Genomic DNA, 19,187 nt, shown 5'->3' with positions numbered 1-19,187 from the left:
AAAATTAAATGAGCAAATTGACAAATTGATCAATATCATTTTCAAAACGGAAATTCAATTGGAGCAATCAGGAAATTGTTGGTTCGTATGTGTCATAATTTTTAACTAGAATAAATAAGATGCCATTAGGAGAAAAAAGGGTTACATTAGTGACTGTCATTACCTTAATAATTAATATGTACTTAAAAGTGAAGAGTGCAGACAGATCACTTGGATGTGACAAGATGATTACATTAAAAGCGGGAAATTTTCATGTGGCTTTTATTTTCGCGCTCTACACGGTAAATTTTAGAACAACAAATTTGAAAGCCTGCAAAAATATTTTGAACCAATAGGCTTTAATGTGTAACTGTTTATAATCGTGAATATTACTGAGAAACACAAAACTGCTCCAAACAGTTTAAATCTCACAAAAATTAATGCTGCAAAAATATCTCACTCTACAGTATGTTAAGGTGCAAAACAGTGAATTTATTACATCTTTTTAATGCAAGAAATGGCTAAATTGTGCTCAATTGTTGTGGCTTTTATTTTTTAACATAACCCATTTCTAAAGATTTTTCTGTAAAAAAATGTACCCCATTTCTATTTTGGAACAATATGTGAAAAACTAACCCAATGTGTAGGGAATTGAGAAAAACAGACCAATGGAGTATTCCCCTGGGAAAGTCTTAAATATTGCTCTCTTTATGCAAAGGGAGTCTTGAACCTACCCTCGTAACCCTCATCAAGACTGTCACTCTTGTTCACTTCACTCTTCAAAATTTATTTTTAGGCAAAGATTCACCTTCTGTCCAAAAATAGTAAGTTCAAGATTCACCAAAAGAGAAAAAATATTAAGTCAGGATTCACCTGATCTGTGAGTGTTGGTTATATGTATTTATAAGCATTATAATGATCTACATGAGGGCAAAGATTAGTCAATGATTCACCTTTGCGATTATTTTTTTTTGGTTGAAGATTCACTGCATCTGAAAAAGCATGTGGTTTAAGATTCACCCTCCGGTTTGCCCAGCAAGGTTAAGATTAGACACATTTTCACCAACAAAATGGTGAAGGCTTTTGGAGGGTAGGATCAAGATTGACCCTATGGTTTACCCAGTAAGGTAAAGATTAGAGACATTTTCACCAACAAAATGGTAAAGGCTTTTGGAGGGTCGGATCAAGATTCCCTGTGACTCCTGCATTAAAAAATGTTCATGAGATTTTAACCCCCTGAGCACTACCTGCCAATCTAACATTGCCATTGATTGGTCAATTACATGATATATTTACTTTAATCACCAATCAGAATGGAGCTTTGCAAATAATTCACCCCAATTTTTTTGCGTGGTGAAATTATTCTAACAATGTTGCTGATTGGTCCAATTGATAATGAATACTTCTTTTTGGCTAATCGGCAGGTACATGTAGTTCTCATGGTGTTAACATCAATTCTTTCATCCTACTCACAGGTATGCTGATAGCTGGTTTCTTACTCAAAAACATTCCCGTCATCAATGTCGCAGCTGACATCTATCCATCCTGGTCCATGGCGTTACGCAACATTGCCTTGGTCGTCATCTTAGTCAAAGCAGGGATTGGCATCAATGCCACGGCCCTCAAACGGCTAAGCGGGGTATGTTTTCGACTCGCTGTGTTCCCGTGCACCTTGGAGGCGTGTCTCGTTGCTGCAATGGCATATGGTATTATAGACTTTGCTTGGGATTGGGCTTTCATGTTAGGGTGAGTAGTGGGTGAACTAGGGGCAGATCTTGAGGGGGAAGCCCTGTTCAAATTTTAAAATATGAGAGTACATGGGAAACCTGTCCAAATACAGCAAAAGTGAATGATTTTGACCGCCTTATGTGCAACCTTTTCTGACTCCGAGGGTGACCCCTCCCGCCCTGTGGCTCCATGGGAATGGCTACCATTAAACCATTAAAAAATGTGGGTTGACTAATTTAAGTGAGTGAAATGCATCAAATTTTTTTTGAGCAGGTCTACCTTTTCCAAAAATCTGGATCTGTGCCTGGGGTGATGAACACCTTCATTCTGGGATTAATAACCGAGACAGAAGTGAAAATGAAGAGCAAACAATTCGCCATTACGAGTTTGTAGAAAACTGAATGATCACTTACGTTGGTTTGTATGCTATCATGTTAAATATTGGGTCAGCTTCAAATACCCCGAGACAAGGATCTTACTGCTAATTGTTTCATTGGAACCCATACAAAATTCTGGGAGCAGTTCCTGGCTGTGAAGGGCAATTGTGGAATGTCTAGGGTGTGTGCTTCTTTAGTTGCAAGTCCCTGTGTTGTTGTCTAATGGTTCATGGCATGATATGCGGCCGTAGTGGTCAACGACAACCTGTAAAGTGTGCTTGTGGATCAACATCTAGGCGTTGTGCCTGTGCGTAGCGCAATATAAATCACTGCGCTTTTTTATATATTTTTTAGTTAAGCTGTTTAGAGAACCAATATTAATTGTTTGATACGCTTGTCATACTTGTGATGATATTTAGATTACAGTATTTCTTTTTGTGTTTTGTACAGTTTTGTTATTGCCGCTGTATCTCCTGCCGTTGTTGTACCTTCCATGCTGCTGCTACAAGAGAAAGGTTATGGTACACGGAAAGGAATACCAACCCTGGCCATAGCATCGGCTAGCTGTGAGAATGTCTATGCCATCAGTGCCCATGGCATTGTGTTAGGAATCTCATTTTCTACAGGTATTGAATGATTTCACTATGCATGCATGGTTTTGTTCCATGTGTACACTATATTCTTAATTGTCCAAGAAAAAAAAATTAGATTTTTTTAATTATGAGGGGTTTGTGACTTATTTTTTGAGGGGTTTGTGACTTATTTTTTTGCCGGGGTGTTGTCTGAGATTCAAAAGCCTACCCCATTTGTAAGGGTAATTTTATTTTGAAAAGTCTAAAAGTAAGTTTTTTAGGGTGATTTTGAAAGTGTCATTGAATGTGGTTCAAATTGACATCTGGTTGTGTTTAATCATCGGGGAACATCCCATGATGCCCAGGAGCATTTGTAGGGTGTACGAACAGCCATATATTACCCTAATCGGATCTTTGTCATCCACTGTATCTGCTCCACAATTCAAATGCAGTAATGGAGAGAGCTGATAATTGAATATGAATTTCGCCTCCAGAGAGGATCAAACCGGGGACCTGCCACACCCGAAGTCAAAGACCTTAACCACTACGACCAGTCGACCACGCTGCTCTCTCTAGGGTTAGTGTTATGGTTGGGGGTAGGATTAATCGGACCTTATTTCATATTCAACATCGTAAACCTTATTATTGACATGTAGCAAACCTTCGATATAGCGGGCTGTATGAAGGGAGCGAGCATGGTGACTGGAAAAAAATTATAGATTTTAGTGATTTTTTGATTCATTTAGAAAAAAAGCGATATATTAAAAATAACCTCCAACCCTAATTAAAACTTTGAAATGTCTGTCCGCTCTATTAGAACAAGTTTTTATGTCGCCCAAGCTTTTAATTACAGTGGAAATTAGCATTTACTCATTTATTCATACATGAAATATTTCTCTGTAATTTGAAATTGGTAAGAATTGATGTTTTCAAAATACGCATAGAATCAATTCAGTTTTCAATTAATTGTTCAAATAAATGCACACTATACAATGTATGAAGGCATTCAATATTATGCACCTGGGCTAAATATACAGCTGCTAATTAAAAGCATACAATAGAAATTAATAGTTGAGACTATACTTCACACTATAATAACATAATGTGGTGCACTCAAGTAAAATTTTGGAGACTGTTTCTAATAGACCCGGCCAAGTCCTGGCAGGGTGGGGCACTAAATTTTTTTAAACATTCCTAGCCATTTCCCGCCCCTAACCCCGGGCAACCGCCGGAAAGATTTCAAAACGTGCATAATGTCTCTTGACTCAAATCAAACCTGGATTCCTTTGGAAAATTGATTGAATAGATTAGTGTTTCCCAATGCATATGACCCAGCACAGTCGAGAGTACTCTTTTATAATGTCCCAGGTAGATCCCCAACCCTTTTTAGATGCATTACATCCCCGTATTGATCCTGGCCATGTTCCAGCAGTGCAGGGATACATTGAGCTGTTACATCCCTGACCAAGTCCCGGTTATGCATGTATGTTCTCGCTATTTGATATAAAGTTGGATCGATTGAGCCCATATTTATTGTTCGAGCTATGACTACGTCTCATCCAATATTTTAAACCTCATAGCGAGATATAAAAACAGGGAAAATCTATTCCAACTGACCAGCGGGGAACCAAAGGATGGATCCAAAAGGATACAAAAGTGTCACACTAGCAATGGATAAAATTAAAAACAGGGAAAATATGACACAACATCCAATGGGGGAGTAACACAAGACAAATAAACAAAGTTAAAAACCCAACGTTTCGAAAAGACGAAACTTTTCTTTCTCAAGCGAGACCAATAAATATTGGGCGTAAAGCATCCAATTTTATCATTATTATGTGTTGCATCCAATATTTTCACACACTTGGATTCGTCATAAAATAATAATGCAGAGTCTTGGTGACGGGATTACAATTGGCAACTTCATAGGGAAAGTCATATAAAGTTCTCAATATCTTGCTCATTGTCTACAGGTAACTTGATTTTCAACATTTTTCGTGGTCCGTTGGAGATGATAATAGGTGTTACATTCGGAGTAGTAGCTGGTCTAATTCTCTGGTATATACCTGATGTTAAACAGGTAAGAACATACATCTGGATTGGGCTATTCCAGTTGAAATCCATACACCCCCTATGGAGGACATGACCTTAATCTTCCACACAGGGAGTGTGAATTTCAAATGGGGTTACCTGAATGGGTGACTCCATTTGAAATCTACACTCCCTGTGTGGAAGATTAATGTCATGTCTTCCATTGGGGGGTGTATGGATTTCAACTGGAATAGTCCATTAGATGGATATCTTTGAATTGATTAGCCTAAGAGGGCAACACTACTACGCCTAGCCAAAAGAAACTCTTTGTCTATATTATTTTTCACCCCGATGTGTGGAGGCACCTGTTTTCAAGCACGCAGCATCTATGGGGCGAGCATGTGCCTGTGTACACCAAGTGCTTTGAGCGAATGCTAGCAATATGCGCCCAATGAAATGGGCACTAGACGTCACTGCCACATCAGGGTGCAAAATGTTATGGGATCAGTATGATCAGGTTGATGGTTATGAACACAACCACAGATGATTCACCAACTGGCAAAGTCCAGCATCGTCTGTTAATGAGGGATAACTGTTCCATGAAGAGATACAAATGCTATGCCCACTCTGCACCTGTAACCATACCACATTTTTTAAAGCGCAGTCTTAATATGTGTCAAATAAACACTAAGGCATGCAACGCCATACGTAAGTTGTTGGACACGGGCGATAGAATGACCAGCCCGCATGAATATGCACAAATTCTTGTTGCATACAAAGTACATGGACTTTGCCTGTTGGTGCACTATATGTACCTCTTTAATCTGGTTACAAAACATACCCATAGATGTGATACACAGACACCTAAACCTGGCATCAAATGTGTTCCGCTCCCACATTTTTAGATGGAAGAAGCACAATATCTACCACTCCCCCTACCCCCCACCAGAAGAAGCACAAAATTATAATCTAAATGTCCCAAAAAAGCATTCCTGCACAGTGCACATGTTAAAGTGGTAAAACTATTTGAAAAGGGAACATCCTTTGGTTTTCAACTGCACCTTCTAGGTACAGAGGACAGTGGTCATTTGATCAAATCTTTTTATTGTTTTGTATGTGTTTTTTTTTTATTCAGTCTGCCATTGCTTGGAAGAGATTTTTACTGGTGCTTTGTGGTGGATTATTTGCCTTATTTGGAAGTAAAGTAATTGAGTTCCCTGGAGCTGGTGCTTTGGGATGTCTCATATTGGCATTTGTAGCTGCACAAGGATGGCAGAGGAATAAGGTAAGGGATCAAAACCCAACCACCAGTCGACATACGGTGCCCTTTAGGGTTTGAAATCATTCCTAATACAGTACAGACAATTAGATCTTCTTCATGCATGGCCCTTTCCTCCTTCCCAAGTTCTGGCCAGTATCAACGCTGATAACACTTGACCTGCGGCATAGCTAGAACCCTGGGGTGCAGATTGTTTTAAATGATTATTTAGAGACAGAAAAAAAGATCTTTCCAAAAATAATAGATTCAGAGGTGAATAAATGCATTGTCGTGATGGCTCTGCCCCCTCGACCCTCCACTAGTTGAGTTTGCTTCCCTCTAATGATATGGTAATTTAATAGTAAAATTAGCTGGCACTCAACTTGGACTAGATAGAACCCTGTGCATGTCCTCTGACCTTCTATACATTGTTTCAGTTCAAGTTCAGTATTGAGGTCCATGGTTTTGCAAGTGTACTGACAAAACGCCCTTGTAAGCATGTGTGTATGCTCTGCGCAATTAACTGTACACATGCAATTCAATATTGTGGCCAGCGAAATACGTACATAATGCTACGCTTTAAATACAGACATGAAAACAGGACCAACTTTTTTTTTTTAATTTCTATATTTTTACTTTCGCTCCAGGAACCGGTGAAAAAATTAGTTGGTATTGTGTGGATTTTCTTTGAACCCATTCTTTTTGGTCTTATTGGTGCTGAGGTAACTCTGGAATACTTGAATCCTTCTCTTATAGGTAAGACCCATAGAAAAATAACTTGCATCACCCTTGTGTTTTGTCTGGGTGATAATTTTACATTTTTTTCTTTTGATCAGGGGTGAAGTAAAGCCTCAAAATAATATTGATAACTTGTGTACCAAAGTCCATGAGTACTTGAATTATTATTTTGATCAGACGATGGTGGACTACATTATTCAATGTGGCAACAGCCAAAAGCGTAAACAAAACAGACAATATGACGGCAACACTGCCTGCACAATGGACGCAATTATTTTTTCCCGGAGCCAAGATCCGTTCTTAGCTCTATTGGCCGGGTGGCCCAAATTACAGAACAAAAATGCACAAAATATATTTCCCAGTGCAATATATTATACATTTTCACATGAAAATAAATAATTTTAAATTCAAAGAAAAAGAAGAAGAAATTTTTTATTCATCGCCGGGATGGGAATCGATCTCGGGACCCTTTGCGTAGGCGGCGAGATCCGTAACCACTACACCACGTAAACTCATTGATACACGAGGGGAAATTTTCAGTATATATCGTAACATATCGTGCGTTATTCATACAAAAAAAATTAAAAAAACAGTACTTACAATGAGGTTCACTGGCGAACCTCAACGGATTTAGACTGATAAAATAGTGCTTAACAACATACGTACAGTTTTGGAATAATTTGAGACATTTTTGTGTTTACGTGTAAAACCAATGACAACGTCAAAATTGAGCCAATCTTGGCCGGCCCCCCCCCTGATTTTGATGGGGGGTATGCGGCTCAAGCCGGCGAACCCTTACCCATTTCTAAGGGTAAGTTTACTGAAAATAGGGAAAAAATTTTGATCACCAAGCTGCCAGTTGTATGTCCTTCGTGAATGGCCCATTGTGTGGCAGTCCGGGGTGGCAGTGCCCTGTTCACAAAGGACATACAGACATACTATTGACTTGAACAGGTGCGTGTGAAACAAAGAAAACCAACGCAGCAGTCAGGACGTCTCGAAACTACCAGCTTGTAACTTTAAGCTCATTTCGTGGTAGCAGGTCACATAAAAAGATACAGCCGTTTATCTGAAAACTGATGTTTTCGCCTATGAAAACAGTATGTCATGAAAAGTAGCCCCAACTTCTGACACATGACCCCATTGTAAAGTTGTTACCAAATTTACATAATAATCCTTGGGCGAACTACATTGTACAATATATTGATACATCAATTCTTCCTTCTCTCTCCTCCCGTATTTAGGGTTTGGCATACTTATCATCGGGGTTGGCGTAACATTTAGGGTAGCAATTGCTGGTATATCTGTGCAGTGGGCAGGACTCAATTTCAAGGAAAGATTATTCATTGCACTTGCTTGGCTTCCAAAAGCAACAGTACAGGTAAGGGAAACAAAAATTCCTTTAAAAAAGGAATGGGGCGCCCAATGGGAGCTTTGATGTGATGTGCTGAAATGCGTTTGGCTCACATCATTTAAACAGACATTGAAAGCTTATACACCATTCCACAATGGTATACTGTGTCTCGTATTAAGTTGAGAGGTGTTGAGAGTGGCTCAGCGTGCCATCGGTGCATGTATGTGATTGCGTCGCCAGCATACAGACGTCGCTCTTCGCGGGATTAGGCTAGCGTGTAATTTGAAACTTATCACTGTGAAATCCAACATTGCGTTACTCTCAGTTGAGATTGGAGGCACTGTAGTATTTGGGAGAGTGTGTAGTTAACCAGGAACTGCCTTTTGAGGAGAACAATCACTCTCTACTGCTCTCCTTAAATCTGATATAGGAGAGTGATTTTTAGCTTCGGGGACCTTTCTCTCATTACTTTCTATTGTAAATGCTCTAAACAGCTCTCCTTGAAGGCTCCAGAAGAGCTATTTAATGCTCCCCTGCAAATGCCAAATGCCCTGGTTAACTAGTATTGGAATTTTACAGAGCAACTGAAATGTTCCCACAAAATCTTTTTAAAAAAATTTTAGCCAAAAAAGTACCACTATACTGGTACTCAATTGCCAATTTTGTGAAAAACTACCCAATAGAGATGAGCACGATTAAAAACCTACCCGTTTATTGAAAATCTGGGTGTTTTTTAAACTCCCGAGTGGTGTCACATTTAGGAGGTAGTATATTATATTGGCGATTTGGTATGCATTTTATGTGTTTGAAAAAATGTACACAAATATTGAGTGGATTTTTTTTTCTTTTTCTTTGCCTATATCTGAGCAAAAATCACACCAATCAATATCTAACCGTGTATTGACAAGATATGACATGATTTTGTTGCTTGTAGGCCACTATTGGTGGTATTGCATTTTACCTTTTTTTTTTTTTTTTTTTTTGTTCTTATGATGCTAACCAAGGTGTTTTCAGTGTCACTGGACATTGTAGTGCCAGAGTTATGTTGCCTAAACATTACTGAATGAACTGACACTCACCTGTTTTGTAAGATTAATGCTGTTTTTGCAAAATGTTATCAAATAAGTTTGATCCTTTAATTTCTTTGAGTACCGGTAGTGTAAAACCATGTATTGACAAGATAGGACATTATTTTGTTGCTTGTAGGCCGCTATTGGTGGTATTGCATTGGACGAAGCAAGGAGACTGGGTGCTGGAGAAGAGGCCGAGAGGCAAGGCGAACAGGTAAGGCCATATTAAAAAAATCTGTGTTCTCAGGCCTGTGTGCCCACCTTTTTTAGAAAAGATTGGCCCCGATTCCTCCATATAATGTTGCTAAATGGAGGATCGCTACACCTCCACAGCGAGCCTTCCTGGTATTGCACCTGGGTAAAAGAGTCTTGCCTTTTTCAATACGAAAGGTCAAAATCTTAATATGATGGCATGCTTTTCATCTTAGCTACATTCACTTTAAGTACATATCATTAGATTTATTAAGTTTACTTCGAGGACTGTTAAATGTCAAAAACATCATTTTTTAATAATTTGCCATAAAATCTGTATCGATCGCAAATTTCAAAAAAAAATCAAAATTATTTGATATTAGAAGAATATTCCTCGTATTCAGAATGCAATTTAGCTTGTCTGATGTGCTCTCAGGCCCTACAAAAAACATTTACTGTGCAAATGTTGCTATCCAAGCTCTTAATGTATGCTTCTTTTCTGATCATAACAATGATTTTTGTTGTTGTCAATTTTTCTAGTTACTGACATTAGCCGTCCTGTCAATAGTCATCACTGCTCCCATCGGTGCCATAGCCATTGCCTTGGGAGGCCCTAAATTCCTCCAAAAATCATCAGGAGAAAGTGACAGCGGCATAACAGAAGACCATTTATCAGCCGCAGGCTCCAAGAAAGATGTCGAAGCTTGTAAGGAAGCAGATGCTGAACTCCAATCTCCAGTGGAAGAGAAGCAGGGAAATTCACAAGAAAATGGAAAGGCTTTAACGTCAGAGGGGGATGGACAGAAATCAGATCAGGCAACGGAGGTGTGAATTGGGTTGCCAGTCTTGTTTGACAAACCATTTTGAAATATATCGGAGTTCTTTCTAAGCCAGTGGAATTGTATTATATGATGTGTGTATTGATGGACTGGTGACTTACTTCAGGATTGAGAGGCTGAAATCTTGGGTTTTGGGGACCTAATGTTAACTTTGGATATTTATGGGCTAGCAATATTCACATACTAACTCATGATTTATAAATACAATTGATCACGGCTGGTACATGCTCACAACTCGGCACAGAGGTCGAAATTTGAAGTTAACATTGCCTTTTTACCTGCTTCAAATATATATAATACCAAATATGATACCAGTTTTCGGAAAAGTGAGTGGAAAGATGCCAGGGAATAAAAGGAGACACAATTCATTGAACAAATTTTCAATGTTTAGGCCTAAAAAAAAATTGTTTGATTGGCGTAACATAAAAAATTTTTTAGGTAGGTAGGTCGGGATTCTTTTTTTTTTTTTTTTTTTTTTACTTTTTAAGCTGTAAATTTCGTTTGATAAAGGCTTTTTTTTTAAATCTTTTTTTTTTTTAAATTGATTTATTTTAATTTATTTTTTTTAATTTTTTTTTTTTTTTGCAAAAAAAACAATAAAAAAAGTTAGGGTCGGGCCTAATTTTAGGGTAGGTCGGGTTACGCCAATCAAACAATTTTTTTTTTTTAGGCCTTATTGACTTTTGATTGCCAAAGGATGGAGCAACCTTAGCAAGTTAATTACCGGTATATATCATTTCATTTTGAAGCTTATGATCCAGATATTACACATGGACTGCTCAGTGCCAGAAGTGGTTTAAGTGCAAAAGCTGCCATGTGTAGATGAGTACAATATACTGTGTGTAAATTGCTAAATGTTCACAGGGCAGCTATTGCACTTAACCACTTCTGGCACTGAGCAGTCGACATCTGGAACATAACTCAAAAGTGCAACTTTCCTCTCATTTTGTGGGAACATATCTTATAATGGGGCTGAGTTTTGTTGTATGTTTTGGGCAAATGGGCTATTCCAGTTGAAATCCATACACCCCCTATCGAAGACATGACCTTAATCTTTCACACAGGGAGTGTGTATTTCAAATGGGGTTACCTGAATCATTTGAAATCTACACTCCCTGTGTGCAAGATTTTTTAAATCACCCCCCCCCCCCCATGCCGCCCATCACTGCCTATGTCATGTTCTGGTACAAAATAAGGAATATCACCCTAAATCCTAGCCCTAATCCTAAATGTTTGGTTTGATGATCCTTATTCTAAAGCCATGTCCGGTTTCTCTTGTAGATACATTTCTGTTGCACTGAATTATTGTATTATGAAATCTGAAACATGTTTTATATGAAACAATGCTGCAATCATTTCTTAAAATGTGTGATAAAATGTGGGTACAATACATCTAGGTATGTTCTAAAGGTAATTCTTGGCTAAGTTGGAATACTTGATCGGCACGCTTGTAGTTCCACAATAAACACACACACATACATATAACACAGTCCAGAAATTTGCATAATTGCATGCCCATGCCTTACACTGCATATACGCTTGTAATTGTGCTACTTGGATGCAACAGGTATGTTCGAACTTGGCCAAGAATTATCCAAGTTACTGACAATAAATGAAGGAAACACTGGTAAACAAGAGATACATGCAATCAAATAGTCGTCCAATTTTGTCCATGGTAAAAAGGAGAGGAGAAAATATATTTTAATGTTTACAACTTTAAAAAGCAGATCAGGCAGAAATATATAGTATGGTCCCTGTGGTTTGTATGGAGTGATTTTCATGCATATTCATGAGAGGCAATTTTTGAATCCCCCATCATGTCAAATCACAGATGGCATTACCTACATGCATTTGAGGTTACATGGAGGATTTCACAAATATGTGCAACAGCCACAAAGTTAGCAAAGCACTTTGCCTTGTGCACTACATGGAAATACGCCCTCATTAATGATTATGTCCGTCTGAACACAACCTGCCTCTCTCTATGTGTGCTGTTAACAAAATTCAGCAGTTGTCCCACAGTATTTGTATTTGTGTGTTATATTGGCATAACCTGACCTACACAAATATTTGTGTGAAAAATAAATATTTAGGGGCAGAAAAAGCACCAAATTTTCCATTTTGGTGTTTTTTGGAATGTGTACAATTTTTAAAATCTACCAAGCTGCCTAGCCTATTTTATCAGTCCGTTATGCCAATATAACAAATATTTGTTAATTAAATTGCTGTAAACTGTTGTGATGTTGACAAGGCGGAACTAACAACGCATACGATGCGTAGTTCATGACTTGATAACAGCCGGTCGCATCAGCAGTCAATCAAAGACCAGCGTGTTTATCACAGTGAATATGTGACGTACAGAGTAAAGTACTCTCTTGTCAAAGATTTACAGCAATTTATTATAGACCTTGTTGGGAAGTTGTGCTAATCAGATACTGTAAAAACTTGATAGTTAGCATATGTGCTTACTATCGAGCACTTTTAAACATGCAAACATTAAGAGCCCCGTCCACAAAAGTGTAAAGGGTTTTGAGCAAATCATCGATACACATAGTTATAATATATACAAACAAGTAAACCTGCAAATGTGTGTCTTAACCCCATTAGCTCATTTGGTAAAGCGCCAGACTTTGGTACAATTTCATGTTTTCAAAAGCGCTCGATAGTAAGCACATATATCAAGTTTTTACGGTATACCAAAAGATGTTACCTATGTTCCTATGCACTGAGACTAAGTGGAGGAGAATGTATATAGAAATTAACTTGCCCTCCTTCACTCAGGCAGGTAAATAGCACTGGAGATCTTTTCAACTGCGTGGGCAACAACAATGGAGCTGCCCACCTAGATGAAAAGAATTTCACTTGCTTTTTACCTCTCTGCCTTCGCTTAACTTTTTTTATGTAATTAATTAATATATGGATAAATATAATTATATAATGTATATTTATGTAATTCATTCCAAGGACATGCAGTGCCTTGACCTAATAACCGTATTGGTCCGAGTATAGTCCCACCCGTTTTTTATGTGAACATTTTTCACAATTGGGGGTGGGATTATACTCGAATTTCAAAACAAAAAAAAAGGTGTTTTTTTTCGGTTTTGGAGTGTCCCTGGACCTAGACCTAGATGCTAGGATCATTCATGGTTGACCTAAAAAAAAAAAAAAAAAAAAAAAAAAAATTTCAAGATATTTTGTATTTTTGCTGAACCATGAAATGGTATCAGCCTATATGAGTGAATGTTACTAGCTTACTTACTTACTAGCTTACTAGCTAACTTACTTACTAGCTTACTTACTTACTAGCTTACTAACTGACTAACCATTTGGTCTGAAATGGACATATCTGTAAATGCCACGAAGGTATGACCCCATGAGTGGTGTCATATGAAAGAGGAAAACATAAAGAATCTAATAAAAATATTTCCAAACGTCAGAGGTCATCCTGGGGTCACAGGGGTCAAAAAAGGTCATTTTAACCGAAAATGCTCCGATTGAGCTCAAATTTAAATGCAATGATCCTTATGACATTCTAAGCATGTTTAAAACATTTAAACATTTATTTCAGTTCATAAGGGGTCATAAAGGGGTCAAAGGTCAAGGTTTTCAAAATGCTCCAATTGAGCTGAAATTTAAATGCAATGATCCTTATGACATTGTAAACATTTAAAAAATATTTTAAAATTCATTTAAGGTCATTAAGGGGTCATAAAGGGGTCAAAGGTCAAGTTTTTCAAAATGCTCCAATCGAGCTGAAATTTATATGCAATGATCCTTATGACATTTGAAACATTTTAAAAACATTTTAAGATTCATTTAAGGTCATTAAGGGGTCATAAAGGGGTCAAAGGTCAAGTTTTTTCCCAAATGCTCCGATTGAGCTGAAATTTAAACGCAATGATCCTTATGACATTCTAAACATGTTTAAAATATTTTAAAATTCATTTAAGGTCATTAACGGGCAATAAAGGGGTCAAATGTCAAGTTTTCCAAATGCTTCAATTGAGCTGAAATTTAAATGCAATGATGACAGTGGTATAGGCCTACCACAATATACTGCCGAAGCCACATGGTTCAGCTATGGTGCGGTTATCGCTCTTGTTAATATGAAAATTGATAATTTGTATTCATGTCATACTCTATTAATGATTTCAAAATGCATTCAAATTCAATGCATTTTGAAATCATTAATAGAGTATACATGACATGAATACAAATTATCAATTTTCATATTAAAAATACAAAATATCTTGAATTTTTTTTTTTTTTTTTTTTTTAGGTCAACCATGAATGATCCTACAAATAATAATATTATCTTCTTAATGCGGTTGTGTTCTCTAAAAAAAATAAACTTTAAAAAATTATGTTTTTTTTTTTTTTTTTTTTTACAATTTCTGAAATTTTTTGAAAAATGGGGGTGGGATTATACTCGAACGTGGGACTATACTCGGACGAATACGGTAATATATTGGTGATTAATATTGTGTTCAATTCAAGATGAATTTGATGCATTTTGAACATGTCACATTGCACAATGATACTAAGTATCATAATAATGAAATAATAATAATAAAAAGATGTGGTGTTTCATAATAATGAAATTATCTTTTTTTTTCTGATTTGAATGTTGGATTGTTTATTTAAAGGCCCATTCAGTGATTTGCTCATCTCGACGATTGTAAAAATCATCAAAATTCAGATTTTGGTACTTTTGGCATTGTCATAAGTATGTAAACATAGCCTGCTAGTGGTTCAGCCGAAAGCCGTGCATTTAAGACAAAAATAAAGAATTTACATGAATCTGTAATTTAGATATGACAGTATCTAAATTAGCTACATGTATTCGAATGGGGCTTCAACTTTGTTAATACTTCTGTTTTCTTTGTTTTTTGCCAAATTTTTCATTTCAAAAATACCAAATGACAATTTGAATGACTTATCCTTCACTTTTAAGCAATTTATAAACAATTTTAACTTTTTTACACTTTTGCTGAGATCACTGAATGGGTCTTTAAATCAGTATTATTAAGTGTCATTTTAGGGCAAACAATTCCTACCGTATCGGACCTAAACTAGTGCCCGGACCCTGAAGTAAGTTGTCTGAAGGGCTGGAGGAGCCCGGGGGAGTGGCTTTTTAATAATCGGGAGGAACTGAAATATTTTCATATAATTCCCAAAAATAGCAATAATACAGGAAGGACAAAAAAATGTCACAATTGACAATGCTAGTTTTGGAAGGGGTTAAAGTCACAAAATTATGAAAATGAAGTTAGTTTGACAGTTTCTACTACAAGGGGGTTATCTACACCCTTTGTGCAAGTTTCATAGTGAAATAAAGTGGTAGAGCAATGAAATTGCATAGACATATTCACCTCCTTGCATTGAAACTACATGGACATAATAACCTTCTTTGCTATTTATAGCAAAATGCACTCAATGTGACTTAACCCCCATTTTAGAACTAGTGAACCGTGCATTGGTTCGAGTCCCCGCCCCACCACCGTGTTGCACCCTTGGGCAAGGCGCTTTGCCTCGCTTGCCTCACCCCACCCAGGTGTAATGGGAAGCTGTTAGGGGTAGTCACAGTCGTTGTACTGATGAACCCTGCGCCAATTGTAGGCTGCAAATGTGGGTTCCGACATATTCTAATAACGGCGGAATAAATGTAAAGCGCTTTGAGGCTGTTTACGGCATAAAGCGCTATATAAATATCTACATTTAGTTGTTGTTTTTTAGCTCATTTGCGCCAGCAAATGAACTATAGCCGTAGTCTAAATTTGTCTATGTTTTTTACTTTCTCTTGCTACATCGTTTGAGCAATGGAGCTGCTAATTTGAGGGAGCAATCTTTGCATGATCGTTCATGATTGTTACTTAATTAGCTAGGAAAATTCGGACGGAAAGTGTGATTTTTGGAGCATTTTCTTATGAAAATTTTTACCAGATTTCATAGAATAGTCTCCTTTACAGACTGTTTGTGGTGCTGATCATATTACAAACACTGTTCTAACTCCTTGATGTGGCGATTTTGTAAAAGAGATGTTGAATTTTAATTGCTTCAGTGCGGCTTCAATGTTTGCTTTTCAGTGTTGCTTGCCATACATTTTGCAAGTCCATAGATATTGCACCAAGGCTAACTAATAACTCAATGGTGCTGCTATGTGCTAATAATGTGTAATTTTTCCAATTGGGAGGTTTTTGGGGGACCAGTAAACAACTATAAAGGCTTAGCAGTCATAAAATACGAGCAAATAAACTGAGAGCTAATTAAATACACTTAATTAGATCAGGCAAATATGTTGTGAAAGTAATTATATCGAGAAGGTCGTATCTGCAATAGCTACCCTATACATAATCTTAAAAATAAAGCACTTGACAGCTATTGCATAAACCCTACCTAGATGTGTTTTTACAATTTTGTATATAAGAGATAAAGTACACATTAGGCTGAGTTCACATAGAAGTATACGGTATACGGTATTCGCTATACGAAATACGCTCATTCGTTCAGGCTGAGTTCATATAGGAGTATACTATGTGAACTCAGCCTGATCGAATGAGCGATTTCAGATAGCTTAATACGAGTATGTCAGTTTACCCATTTTCTTCGCCTTATCAAATGCTTGTAACTTTACTTCTTGAGTTCACATTGCATTCAATGAGGTGTCATAATGTGCAGAATTAGATAGTGCATCTATTAAAAAATGAATTTGCCCACATATGGTTTAGGTTTTTAAAATTTGGACGGTATACGCTGCACTAAAATCGAACACGCCATGATTCCCACTATACTATACTATACTATACGCAGGTATACGGCCTTTTCGAATAGCTCTTATGTGACCCGGTACTATGAAATTACCTTGCTCGATTTAATCTATACGCGTGCACCTGCAAAACGTACATTGTATACCCGAATAGTATACTTCTATGCGATCGTAGCCTTATGTGAGCCGGTACTATGAAATTGCCTTGCTCGATTTAACTATATACGCGTGTACCTGCAAAACGTGCACCGTATACCCGAATAGTATACTTCTATGTGAACGCAGCCTTAGGGTTTAGGGCAAGAAAACCCTATCTGCAATAGCTGCCAGGTGTAAAATGTGTACAATATAGAATGCAGAAATTACCCAAATGTCTATGGAGCAGCTATCACTGCAAACCCAGAACGTCTAAATTCAGCAAAACTTCTAGTATTGAGATTAGATATGAATCTAGAGTATTAGCCTTTGTTAAACTGATACTGGACAAAATTACTTATGGAAACAATTATTATAGACACATTCATGGTCTGCTAGCTCCCTCCCAATTGGTTTGATATACACTTTTTCTGAAGATCACTAACTATTATTCAATGTTGATTGTTGTACAACTATATGTAAAATTACTGCTCAAATAATACTATTAATAACATCACCATTGAAATCCATGCTTATTGTTTGCAAGCAATTCACTGAACTGGAAATTACTCCTTTGCAATGATTTATAAGAGCCCATAATGTTACCCTTGTTTGCTTCTTATTCCAGAACCACCCATGTGTAAAATGCACCCTATGCTGTTTTGGACTTATAGTAGAGATGACCAATGAACCATCAACTTGATTAGAACACTCCCATAGACATGCAGGGAGCTCAACTGTGCACTGCTTGCACAGACATTTCTAAATTGATCTCATTCTTTTATTTTTCAATATTTTTCTGTAAAAATTAGGGAAGTTAATGCCAATTATATTTTGTAACTATCCTGCAAATTACAGTAACATAACTTATTTCATTTTCCTGTAAGTGCGAGTCAAAATTGGTCCATCCCCACAGTGCAATTAATTGCCAGTGGCTGAGTTCAGCACTGCTCAAGAATGGCACAAAATATTCATGTCAATGATTTCAGGTGAAAAACGTGGCCTACTGAGCTGAAATTTGGCAGAGTTGCCAGTAATACCTCTATCATACCCTCTGTAAAAAGGTTAAAATATTGAACAAGTAGATCTCGAAGTTACAAATTAAATCACCAGCTTTCCTTTGGAATTTCCATACTCCTTTCGAATCATGCTAAGAAGACACCTTTCTGAACATAAATGTGAAGTTTCGTGCTCATTTGATGTATTTTTTACCTGATTTCAACCCTAAACGTTTTCTTATATTTAAGCCCATACCATCTAAAACTTGCTGCTGGCTATACCTTGTTTAGAACTTTCAAAAGAAGTACCTGAATGTGCCACCATAACTGTTTCAAAATAGCCCGCGAAAGTCATGAGTAAACTCCGAGGTCATGTATTGAATTGTTTTGAATGAGGAATACTACGGGGAACCAGCACCTTTTGTTAGAAGTCACACATGAGCATGATGAGTGAAGTGGAGTTACCTCTATTGTTGTGAATGAGTCAATGACCTTCAATGACACTTAAGATTTAATTTGCATACACCTACTAATTGGTCATATTAAACCCAATAACATCGAAATTTTTGGTTGTGAAAAAAAAAAAAAAAAAAAAAAAGTTTGTCTGGACTTAGGTGCAATTTTGATTTTGTGCCATATCGGCCATCTTGGATGATTTTTGGCAAATGTTCGCTAAATGTATGATTTCAATGCCTCGGTTTGAAAAAATAATTTATGCCATTGACTAGTATTTACTAGTAAAGTGCCATTTCATAAGAAACCCCTTTGATACTTTCACAATATGCTTGTTTCATGTTTGCATAAATATATGTTAAAATAAAGATATATATAAAGGTAAATATATGCTTATGCCAATTGTGCTCCCAATTGATATTTTTGGACCTTGTCATTTTATTTCGTTCCAATGACCGGTCAGAATGGGAAACTTTGAAAATTCATAATTCGAAAAGTTTTTGACCGATTTTGACCATTTAACCACCTAAATACTTCTATTGATGAGTTCTATCCAGAAAACAATCTTTTGTAGCAATAGGGGCAACATGAAATTTTGATGGTTATCCCTACTTATAGTGTCTAATTTTGAGTCTATTTATCAGACTTCATTTGAGGTCTGATCCTCTGGATTGTATACTCCCCAAATAGTGGTCTA

At 37.0% G+C, this 19,187-nt stretch overlaps 1 protein-coding gene across 2 annotated transcripts in view; it reads left to right on the top strand.

Moving 5' to 3' along the window:
• Positions 1–10,559, top strand: part of LOC140171902 (sodium/hydrogen exchanger 9B2-like) — a 39,805-nt gene extending 29,246 nt beyond the window's left edge. For both annotated transcript variants that reach the window (XM_072195244.1, XM_072195245.1), the window contains exons 3-10: positions 1,455–1,725; positions 2,535–2,710; positions 4,630–4,736; positions 5,823–5,972; positions 6,593–6,701; positions 7,928–8,064; positions 9,244–9,321; positions 9,840–10,559. In XM_072195244.1, coding sequence (XP_072051345.1) covers positions 1,455–1,725; positions 2,535–2,710; positions 4,630–4,736; positions 5,823–5,972; positions 6,593–6,701; positions 7,928–8,064; positions 9,244–9,321; positions 9,840–10,130 — 1,319 coding nt within the window. In that variant the 3' untranslated portion in view covers positions 10,131–10,559. The remainder of the gene's footprint in view (positions 1–1,454; positions 1,726–2,534; positions 2,711–4,629; positions 4,737–5,822; positions 5,973–6,592; positions 6,702–7,927; positions 8,065–9,243; positions 9,322–9,839) is intronic.
• The last annotated feature ends 8,628 nt before the right edge of the window (positions 10,560–19,187 follow it).

The sequence above is a fragment of the Amphiura filiformis genome, chromosome 15 (genome assembly GCF_039555335.1).
Source record: "Amphiura filiformis chromosome 15, Afil_fr2py, whole genome shotgun sequence".
In the NCBI taxonomy this organism is placed as follows: Eukaryota; Metazoa; Echinodermata; class Ophiuroidea; order Amphilepidida; family Amphiuridae; genus Amphiura; species Amphiura filiformis.
Note: the sequence above shows the minus strand (reverse complement) of the source record. Positions and strands in the feature narration are given on the sequence as shown.